Raw genomic sequence first — 12,537 nt, forward strand, 5'->3', positions numbered from 1 at the left:
ATGTGTAAGTTACCCATGCCTTGGGCACTGATGCACCCCCATACCATCACAGATGCTGGCTTTTGAACTTTGCGCCTATAACAATCCGACTGGTTATTTTCCTCTTTGTTCTGGAGGACACCATGACCTCTGTTTCTAAAATCAATTTGAAATGTGGACTCGTCAGACCACAGAACACTTTTCCACATTGCATCAGTCCATCTTAGATTCGCTCGGGCCCAGCGAAGCCTGTGACGTTTCAGGGTGTTGTTGATAAATGGGTTTGGCTTTGCATAGTAGAGTTTTAACTTGCCCTTACAGATGTAGCGACCAACTGTAGTTACCGACAGTGGTTTTATGAAGTGTTCCTGAGCCCATGTGGTGATATCCTTTTCACACTGATATCGGTTTTTGATGCAGTACCGCCTGAGGGATCAAAGGTCCGTAATATCATCGCTTACGTGCAGTGATTTCTCCAGATTCTCTGAACCTTTTGATGACTTTATGGACTGTAGATGGTAAAATCCCTAAATTCCTTGCAATAGCTCGTTGAAAAATGTTCTTCTAAAACTGTTCGACAATTTGTTTACAAATTGGTGACCCTCGCCCCATCCTTGTTTGTGAATTACTTAGCATTTCATGGAAGCTGCTTTTATACCCAATCATGGCCCCCACCTGTTCCCAATTAGCCTGCACACCTGTGGGATGTTCCATATAAGTGTTTGATGAGCATTCATCAACGTTATCAGTATTTATTGCCACCTTTCCCAACTTCTTTGTCATGTGTTGCTGGCATCAAATTCTAAAGTAATGATTATTTGCAAAAAAATATATATTTATCAGTTTGAACATCAAATACGTTGTCTTTGTAGCATATTCAACTGAATATGGGTTAAAAATAATTTGCAAATCATTGCATTACGTTTTATATTTACATCTAACACAATTTCCCAAATCATATGGAAACGGGGTTTGTAGATTTAAGATAGTTTTACCTTTCTTCTATCACCTCCGAATTGTTCGGAAATGTTGGTTGTGTGTGTGGATGCTTAAAGGGTATTTTTTTTTGAGGTTATGATGTCTGTGTTGAGTGAAGACTTTGATTGTAGGTTTGCCACTATCCATGTGGATATATTTACTATCATATCCACTTTGAATTGTTGATAGGGAGGTGTATGTAGTAAGACATTCTTTATTTGATTCAAGCAACCTTATTTTTGAACTTCCAGAGCTCTATTCATATTTCATCTTAACATTTCTAAAGTTGTTCTTCAGACTTTGCAAAAGCTCAGGGCCCCAATGTGGTTGGGTCCCTGGTTCAACATCCCCACTTACATTTCAACGCCCCTGCTCAAAGTACCTACTTATGCTATTTTATTGTGTGTTTATTTGTTAATTAATGTTAATCGTGAAATCTAGAAAAATAAGTAACATCACATGATACAAAGCTGATAATAACTGTGCTATCTAGTTGTTACATTATATCTTGATTAATTATACTTCTGAGTCTCATTTGCAAGTGTTATATTATAGACTTTGTATTCAGTTGCACTTCCATGACATTAGATAGTAGTAGTGTATAGGTGTGTAGGTTTGTTGCTGTAGTCAGGACGTAGTCCTTGTAACAACTAAATGTGCCAGGCTTATCTTATGTTAAGTCCGACAAAAGTGTTTATGCTTTAAGTATTGTACTTATTGTACACCAGCTTTTTGTAATGTGCATATTAATTGTAGTTATACTTCCAAACTTGGAGATGTTGAAATTGGCACCTAAAATCAATAATCCCAATCAGTGGCATGTATATGACATATTCTATGTTAATTACCATTGAGCTAGCGCGCTAGGCACTCCACTGCGAAAATTCCTGTAGGTCCGCCAAGTGCTTGAGCCGGTGTTGAGTCTACTACCGGACATGACGTCACCTGCAACACAGTTATAAAAATATGGTACTTTTTGATTTAATGTAAACCAGTATCCAGTAGTACAGAAGGAAATAATTCAATACCTATAAAAGTACCAAATCTTACCTGTAGTATGTGTTAGCTTCATCATTATCAGTCTTGCGTTTGTGCAAAAGATGATTTGTCGCTATGTCAATGACAAACAAACAAAGAAGTAGGCGGGGCAACGGGAAGTGACATGTGAAATACCTTCAAAGCTTTGGTATAGAACCAATAATCTTTTCTTTTTTAACCGTACACTTCTCAGCCATTCTCCCCCCCCCCCCCCCCTTTCCTCAACTAACAAAATGCACACATTTACATTTTGCACGCCCGAATGCAGCTGAGATAGGCTCCAGTGACCCCTCACGACCCCAAATGGGACAAGCGGTAGTAAATGGATGGACAATTGGAGGAAAATCTTGGAAACAAACTGCTAAAAATGTTAAAAATCCTTTATCATCCCCTACTCTCTTTGTCTCTAGATAAGACAAAGTCACAAGTTTGTTCAAGTTATTGTTAGTTTTAGTTATGTTGACAACCGCTGATGTCAGCGTGCCAATAGAAGGATGTGGATTCAATAGGGTTCCACTGTACTACACTGTCTGCCCTGTGTGACTTCCTCTGTCATTTCTAAAGACGTCTGCACACTGCTGTTCTCAGGTCAGACGACAGTGATCAGGAGCACAGCTACTTCGGCCGCAAATACATTGGCGTGGGTACCGGGGGGACTTTGGAGATCCACGGTGCGAAGAAGCTGTCGTGGACCTTCCTCAACAAAACCCTCCGCCCTGGAGAAAGCAAGCAAAATAAGTACCTGTTCGAGAGGAGCTGGGGGAACCGAGGCATTATTGTCCATGTCATTGAACCCAAGACTGGAGAGGTACTGAGAAATGACAGGTGAGAGCGGACGCAAGTGATTCTTATTTACAGAAATGATCCAAATGTCTGAGCGCTGTATTAAAGGAGACAAATATTTATTCATAATATTCTTTTGCACAATTCAATGTAATTCTTTTCACAGTATCTTGTCAATTTTACCTGCCAATATTTCACCAGGTGACCCCTGGAGAAATGTTATCTTAACAACAATCGGGTCCTTTTGTTCCAAGGTTCTTAACCTTTTTGACCTGAAGGCCCATTTTCTCCAGTCCAGTGAGGCCCACTCAAATATTAACACTGAATTAGTTATATTACTTTTCATTTTAGTCATATTCAATAACTATATCAACCTACCTACAATTCAACATGTCTAGACTCTGTCAAAATATTTGAAAACATTTTTCAATCACAAAGATAATTATTTATTTACCAAATAAATCAGCACACACAACATGCCGAAAATCAATCAATGTTTACTTATATCTATAGCCCTAAATCACTAGTGTCTCAAAGGGCTGCACAAACCACAACACAAACCACTACGACATCCTCAGTAGGCCCACATAAGGGCAAGGAAAACTCACACCCAGTGGGACGTCGGTGACAATGATGATTATGAGAACCTTGGAGAGGACGGAAGCAATGGATGTCGAGCGGGTCTAACATGATAATGTGAAAGTTCAATCCATAGTGGATCCAACACAGCCGCGAGAGTCCAGTCCAAAGCAGATCCAACACAGCAGCGAGAGTCCCGTCCACAGCTTAGCCAGCAGGAAACCATCCCAAGCGGAGGCGGTTCAGCAGCGCAGAGATGTCCCAAGCTGATACACAGGCAGGCGGTCCATCCTGGGTCCCGACTCTGGACAGCCAGTACGTCATCCATGGCCATCGGACCGGACCCCCTCCACAAGAGAGAGTGGGACATAGGAGAAAAAGAAAGAAACGGCAGATCAACTGGTCTAAAAAGGGAGTTTATTTAAAGGCTAGAGTATACAAATGAGTTTTAAGGTGAGACTTAAAATGTTTCTACTGAGGTGGCATCTCAAACTGTTACCGGGAGGGCATTCCAGAGTACTGGAGCCCGAAATGAAAACGTTCTATAGCCCGCAGATTTTTTTTGGGCTTTGGGAATCACTAATAAGCCGGAGTCCTTTGAACGCAGATTTCTTGCCGGGACATATGGTACAATACAATCGACAAGATAGGATGGAACTAGACCGTGTAGTATTTTATACGTAAGTAGTAAAACCTTAAAGTCACATCTTAAGTGCACAGGAAGCCAGTGTAGGTGAGCCAGTACAGGCGTAATATGATCAAACTTTCTTTTTTTGTCAAAAGTCTAGGAGCCGCATTTTGTACCAACTGTAATCTTTTAATGCTAGACATGGGGAGACCCGAAAATAATACGTTACAGTAATCGAGGCGAGACATAACAAACGCATGGATAATGATCTCAGTGTCTTTAGTGCAAATAAAATTGCAATGCAAAAGAAGGGACTCATAAAAAACTGTTGAAAAATAAATTCACATACAATTATCACAATTAATAATCAACTTTTTTAAGCATAAAAAAAATCCTCTGTGACTTTTGCTCCAGGCTTCTTCTGATCGTCCAAGCTTCTCATACGTCACTAAGTCAACTTACTGCCACAAAACTGCCACAAGTGGTTGAAATCTGAGTACTGCTGCAGCCGAGGTAGTCATTTCACAATTCGTACCTGAAGCCACGATCAGTCCATGCAGGCGTACAGATTACGTCACTTCCTTTCTAGCATTTTTCCATGACTGAGCTCCTGTGACATCACTTGCTGTGATATTTGAATGTCTTGTATAAAAATAATAGCTTACACAATGGGTTCTTAAACTTTTTATCTAAGGGGACAACTTTTTCACCAAAGAGGGCCTGGGGCCCATTTAAATATTGACACTGAAGTAGTAATCATACTCTTGATTTTTTTGTATTGAATAATTATATCTGACTTACTTAAAGTTTTTGTCAAATAACATGAACATATGTATTAATCAGAAAGATGATCTATTTTAAACATTAACTTTGGGCTTAGGTCAGGCTGATTAGAAAAATAAGTACTAACCAAATGTACTTCATTAGAAGGCAGGGTTGTCCCAATACCAATAATTTGGTACTGGTACCAAAGTGTTTATTGATACTTTTCGATACTTTTCAAAATAAAGGGAACTACAAAAAATTTCAATATTGGCTTTATTTTAAATCTTACAATACAATTAACATGTGTTTAGTTATGCATTTAAAGAACAATGTTAGAAGGTTAAAATATAAATTATAGAGCATTAAAGACATTTGACTTTTCTAGTTGCGCTCAATGAACAATTTATAATTTTCAATAATGCATATAGTCTGCCATAATCAAGGATTGGGTTAGAATATAATAAAACACTTTATTTACATTATATTAAATGCTTCAAATTGTTACAAATTGTAGTCATTTCACTTGCATTAGTTGACTGCAAATTGGGCAGTTTTAACTCTGCTAATATTTGGCATCAAGCCAAGCAGCTGTGTGCGTGTTTACGTATTTAAATGTACACAGCAGAGGAGCTGGTTAACTTATAAATGTAGTGTATGCGTCTTTAAGAGAATGCCATCGTGTTGGCTGAGTGACGTCAGAGAGAGAAAGCGGTAGCGCTGCACTGCGCAGTAGAATGATGAACGGGTGTGGTTGTGTCCTGCATAACTAACAATAAAGCAACCAGATTGTCACAAATCGGCGGCCTCGTCATTCTGACCTATTGACGGGTAAAGTGAAGGGTGTTGACCCGACAAAAACATCGACCCTTGAGGACGGTCTGCACCGGAGCAGAACAGCAGGACAGGTGTAACAACTGCATTATTACGTGTCACTATTTAAACTCCTTGTGCAGATTTGAATGCTTGTTATCTAAATGTTTACCTTAGTTTGAAGCAAAGGTGGTAACACTAATCGCCACTTTTGGCGAGGCGTGTTTTAAAACAACACTTGAAGCGTGTTGCTTCCTTGTTAAAAGCATCACCTTTACTGTTAGTTTTGAATCCCGAATCATATTGCGCTTCACGCACCCTCTTTATTAACGAGTAGAATTGTCCGTTTTTGCCATTCTTCCCCACCACGATGTTATTGCTTGTATGCACTTTGTGTGTGCGTTTTGAAACACTCAACATGATGCGCCTCTGCTCTGTCACCGCCACAAGGCGGCATTCAGACGAAACAATGGTATTGGTACTTTTCAAAGGCAGAATAGTACGGATTTCAATCAATTAGTATCCTGGTACTTTATTAGTACCGTTATACGGAACAATCGGAGAAAGACATTAATATGCTAAAATATAAACTAAATTAATAGAATTAAAATGCAAATGGAAATACAGCTTCATCACTTTAGTCATGTTTTTGGCGCTTAAGAAACTCCTATTACTTTAACTCCAGATTTTTCTGTTTGTTAGAGGTTATCATTAGGTAGTTAAAAAGTGTATTTCAAAGGAGTACCGCTGTGGCCCGTATGGCTGCGAAACAGATATCTTTGGCAACCCTCTAAAGGGCGATCGCAGCAAAGTTGGGCCCCTATAGTTAGGAAACACTGGTTTACAAAATAATAAAAGAGAAAAAAAAGAATTAAAGGATTAACAATGGCTCGATTTAAAAATATCAGGGCATATCTGTGCCACAATTTCAATCACTTTCACTCTACTTTCATTTCAATGAATTATTTTTTTGAAGATGTTAAATCTATATAGGCAGTCTACAAAATGTAAACTTTTAAATTGTAATTTTTGTGAATTGATGCATTTGATGTAAAAAAAAAAAGACTAAAAAAAGATTGATTTTGTTGTCATTTAAGTATACTGAGCAGATTGTTCGGGTTTCTCTACAGCTCAGTACGGTTTCACAATAAATAACGTAATCTTTAATGTTTGTTTTGTTTTGTTGTTTTGTATGTAACGTTTCATACAGTATGATTAATTACAAAAAAGAAAACCATGGAAACAGTGACGGTTTGCATGAACATAACTACAGGAAATGACACAGTCTTTGCGTATGCGTGGACTGATCATGTCTTGTAATACCGATTTTGTAGTGAACGTACCACAACTGAGGAATTAAATTTTTTGTGGCCCTCTAGAAACAGTTTTTACACTAGTGCACAATTGGGAACTTTGTTTTTTTTCACACGCACAGTGGAGAAAATAAAAAGTTGATCCTTTGCTGATTTTGTGAGCAGTAAAATACATTTTATACTGGATTTTTTTTTCGCCCCAGAGACAGAATCAAAGAAAAAAGTAACATTAAAAATAAAGGTTGTAAATTATATTTGAACCCTTACCGACCAATTCAAGTTCTACCGCACCGCTCACCCAAGTCAGCTGGGATGGATTGTAGCTCACCCCTGAACCTATCAAGCACTATAGAAAATGAAACAATATTATCATGTAAATAAATGTCTGTGGATGTTCTCATTCATCCAGGTCATAGTATTTTCAGGGCATTCCATCAATTACAACTGGGCTGTTTCATTTGTTTCGTATGTCAACCAAGTAGGTTTCATCAGTTCATTCTCATGGACTTAAATTGGTCAAATGTAGTCAAACTACTGGTGCCAAAACCCCAACTATTTATACAACACCAGGAGGGTGCTGTACATATTTTTGTGTGTGAATGCTTATCCTAATACTTTATTTTGTTATTTTACTTTATTTGTATTTGTATGTATATGCATATATATATATATATATATATATATATATATATATATATGTATATATATATATATATATATATATATATATATATATATACGTGTGTGTATATATATATATGTGTGTATATATATATATGTATATATATATGTGTGTGTGTATATATATGTATATATATGCATATATATATGTGTATATATATATATATGTATATATATATATGTATATATATATATAAATATATATATATATATGTGTGTATATATATATGTATGTATATATTAGGGCTGCGAATCTTTGGGTGTCCCACGATTCGATTAAATATCGATTCTTGGGGTCGCAATTCGATTATATATCGATTTTTTTCGATTCAACGCTATTCTCGGTTCGAAAACAATATTTTTCCGATTCAAAACGATTCTGTATTCATTCAATACATAGGATTTCAGCAGGATCTACCCCACTCTGCTGACATGCTAGCAGAGTAGTAGATTTTTTTTAAAAAGCTTTTATAATTGTAAAGGACAATGTTTTGTCAACTGATTGAAATAATGTAAATTTGTTTTAACTATTAAACGAACCAAAAATACGACTTATTTTAACTTTGTGAAAACATTGGACACAGTGTGTTGTCAAGCTTATGAGATGCGATGCAAGTGTAAGCCACTGTGACACTATTGTTCTTTTTTTTTTATAAATGTCTAATGATAATGTCAATGAGGGATTTTAATCACTGCTATGCTGAAATTATAACTAATATTGATATTGTTGTTGATAATATAAATTTTTGTTTCACTACATTTGTTTTTTTTCTGTGTCGTGTTTGTGTCTCCTTTCAATTGTTCTGTTTGTTGCAGTTCTGAGTGTTGCTGGGTCAAGTTTGCTTTTGGAATTGGATTGCATTGTTATGGTATTGCTGTGTAGTGGTAATAAATAAAATCCCCCCAAAAATCGATTTAATAAAAACAACTGAGAATATATATATATATATATATATATATATATATATATATATATATATATATATATATATATATATATATATATATACATATATATATACTGTATATACTGTATATATATATGTATGTATGTATATATATATGTAAATAATATATATTTTATATATTGAGTGTATTTAAGCATTTTTTACACAATTAATCATTTAATGTATTGGGCCTTCATTTATTCATCAATAACGGATTAAATGAAACTTTTTTATTTGTTGTTTGTATATTATATTGTGTTTTGTATATTACAATGTCCATATTTTAGATATACTGTTTATACTTATTGACAACATATTATGTAACATCGTAGATCAGACTGTATCAGGAGGCTTCTTAGTAAGTGACGTCAGTGATCATTTACCGGTGTTCATGGTGTAAAATGATAACTGCAAAACATCCAAACCTGTAAATATTGAATATTATCGAAGAGCCACAACTGAACGATCATTAACAGCACTTAAAAATGATTTAGCGAAACAAAACTGGGATAAGGTTTTTCAAACGTCAGATATAAATGCAGCTTATAATTTATTTCACGACATTTTTTCTCACTTTATGATACACACTGCCCCATCAAAAAATGCACTATAACTAACTCCCAAAAAACTCCATGGATAACCAAAGGGCTTGCGAACGCTTGCAAAAAGAAAAATTATTTAAATAGGACTTCTTTTAGGCATCAAACCATAGAAACTGAACAAAAGTACAAAACATATAAACATAAATTAACCAGCATATTAAGAGCAAGCAGGAAAGAATACACCACCAAACTATTAATCCAAAAGAAAAATGATATAAAGGGAATTTGGAAGGTATTAAATACAATTACAGTATTGGGCATGGTTCAAACAGTTCTTGTTATCCGGAGTTTTTTGTTGAGAACAACCAAATCATAAGTGACAAGAAGATGATTGCTGACGGCTTCTATATGTTTTTTGTTAATATTGGGCCTAAACTGGCAAAAAAAATCCCAATTAATGATGAACAGCCCATGGAATTTATTGAAAAAAATTATTATTCGATGTTCCTTACCCCGACTGTCGAAAAGGAAGTCTTGGAGGTTATTCAGAAAAGCAAGAACAAAACATCACGTGACATATATGACCTCGACATGAGGACAGTCCAGAACGTAGCGGAAGAAAACATTCACACACATCTGCAATTTATCTTTTCGACTTGGACAATTTGCTTCACAAATGAAACTCTCAAAAGTCAACCCCATCTTCAAATCTGGAGACAAACATCACTTCACAAATTTCGGGCCCGTCTCCTTTCTGCCACAGTTATCAAAAATATTGGAAAAATTATTTGATAATCGACTTTGTGGCTTCATTGAAAAGCACCAATTATCAACCGATTGTCAATATGGGTTCCGACAAAATAGGTCAAGTTCATTAGCTCTAATTGACCTAATAGAAAACATTACCAATGTTATGGAGAAGAACAAATTTGTTCTAGGATTTTTTATTTACCTGCAAAAGGCTTTTGATACCATTGACCACCAGATTTTGGTAAGTAACTGGAAAACTATATTATAAGGGGATTGGCAGGGAAATGGCTGGAGAGCTACTTAAATGAGAGACAGCAGATTGTTCAGATGGACCAACATCATTCTACACTGATGAACATAACCTGTGGAGTTCCCCAGGGGTCGATACTGGAACCCACACTATTTATTTTATATATCAACGAAATATGTCAAGTATCAACACTGCTGAAGTTCATCCTCTTTGCTGACGATACAACCATTACATATGCAGGTGACGACGTGAAGCAACTTTTGTCTTCTGTAACTGAGGAGATGATGAAGTTAAAAACTTGGTTTAATACAAACAAATTGTCTCTGAATTTAAAGAAGACCAAAATAATATGCTCTTTAGCAATTGCAAAAGTAGTATACCGATCAGGATTGTTATTGATGATACACTAATAGAATATGTTCAACTAAATTCTTTCTTAGGAGTGGTAATAGATAAAAATATCTCATGGAAGCCTCATATAAGGTACCTGAGGACAAAGGTTGCTAAATGTGTTGGAATGATGAGGAGATCATGTCATTTATTGAACACCAATGCTCTGCTGTTATTGTTTTATTCATTTATTATGTCATATTTAAACTATTGTGTTGAAGTCTGGGGAAATTGTTATAAATCCCATCCACAGCCTTTAGTCACTCTGCAGAAAAAGGCCATCAGGATTGTGTCCAATGTTCACTACAGACATCATTCAAATCCACTATTTATGGACTTAAAGCAACTTAAACTGAACGATATGATCAACTTTCAAACTGCTCAAATTATGTTTAGGGCATCCCAAAGCTCCCTACCATCCAATATACAGAACCTATTCCATGATAGAGATGATCACCATAGTTACACTTTAAGAGGAAACAACAAATTATATTTGCCTAAATTTAGAACCACTTTAAAATCAATATGCATTTCAGTGCATGGAGTCAATCTGTGGAACAACTTAGGAGACATTAAAAATGTGTTGTAGCATAATTCAATTCAAAACATTGTTTAAAAAAGAAGTACTGAAGAAGTACGAGAAGGAAAGAGAGTGATGCCCTCAGCACCGAGCGATGGGAGAGAGGTGTATGGTCAGAGAGTGTTTTGGCCCGTGTGTGTGTGTTTGTGTGTGCGTGCGTGCGTGCGTGGGTGTGTGTGTTTTGTCTCGTCTTGCCTTGTCTCATAGTATTGTTAGTGTACAGGAGTTTTTCTTGTTTTTGTTTATAGAGTATTGTTCTTGTATTATATTGTTTTATGTGAAATGTGGAATGAGTGAGAGGGGTTGGGCTTTTAATATAAGCATCTGCTTCATCCAACCCCATTTCAAGCCTTGCATAAATATCTTTGCCAAAATGTTAAACAAAAAAGTGTTTTGTTGTACTGTGCAGGTTTGAAATAAATATTTAAATTCAATTCATATAATAGCACTCCAGAAATCATTAAGGCTAATATGTTTTTAAACAAAACAATTGAAATATTTTAGTTAAATTTAAATGTACATATATTCTTTAGAAAAAACTGCTTTCTTACTTTGCTGTCTGAGCGTCAGCCAGAAGTAGTTGGTGAAGAGTGCAATCTTTATATTTTTCATGTTAGTTTCCGTGCAAGACGGAAACTAGCGAGCATCTATTTTCATCAAGTTGGTTCTGCCTTCAAACTCACCCCTGCTCATGACGGAAATTGTGGAATATTAATGGACTGTGTGCTGCGGATACATTAAAATGTTAATGAAATGAACTAGACAGTCCCAGTATGACACCGTTTATAAATGTTGCCTGGTTTGCTAATGTCAAATGTCAAAATGATATTTATACCTACAGTAACCTTTCTTTCATTATTCACAGGTTTGACACATATCGCAGCAAGGAGGAGAGCCATCGGCTTGCAAAGTATGTCAATGATGTGGAGGTGGGCCTTATAGTAGCCATGGTGGTCAGTGATGAGGGCTCGAACAACTTGGAGGACTCTGCCAAAAAGAGCATCTCCAGACTTGGCAGCCAGCATGTTGTCACCTTAGGATTTAGGTGAGAGATAACAAATTGTTTCAAGATATATCATTATATTATTGGTCCGGTTACATAATGGTTCATGAAGTGCAGTCTTTCTATGTTATAAATTGTCCTATTTTCTAGCTTTTGCTTACTTTTTACCTTTACATTTCCGCTTAAAAACTTTTTCTCATGTTTTGCTTCTTATAAGTTATGTTTCTATCCACTTAATATAGGTGACAGAACATCAATATAGCTGATAGAATGTCAATTTAAATAATAGAACATCAAACAGATTATAGAAAATACAGATGATGGTACATTGGGGACGGCGTACCATCCTAGTCACGTCCGTCGTGTCCTTGGGCAAGACACTTCACCCTTGCTCCTGATGTGTCCTGGTGAGCGCTTTGCATGGCAGCTCCCGCCACCAGTGTGTGAATGTGTGTGTGAATGGGTGAATGTGGAAATACTGTCAAAGCGCTTTGGGCTCCTTAAAAAGGGGTAGAAAAGCA

General features: G+C 36.2%; 1 protein-coding gene across 1 annotated transcript in view; it reads left to right on the top strand.

Moving 5' to 3' along the window:
* The window catches only part of LOC133541135 (cell migration-inducing and hyaluronan-binding protein-like), a 352,912-nt gene that overhangs the window by 210,438 nt on the left and 129,937 nt on the right, over positions 1-12,537 (top strand). Inside the window, exons 6-7 of the mRNA XM_061884247.1 lie at positions 2,584-2,820; positions 11,879-12,058. Coding sequence (XP_061740231.1) covers positions 2,584-2,820; positions 11,879-12,058 — 417 coding nt within the window. The remainder of the gene's footprint in view (positions 1-2,583; positions 2,821-11,878; positions 12,059-12,537) is intronic.

Source organism: Nerophis ophidion, linkage group LG02, assembly GCF_033978795.1.
Source record: "Nerophis ophidion isolate RoL-2023_Sa linkage group LG02, RoL_Noph_v1.0, whole genome shotgun sequence".
Lineage (NCBI taxonomy): Eukaryota > Metazoa > Chordata > Actinopteri > Syngnathiformes > Syngnathidae > Nerophis > Nerophis ophidion.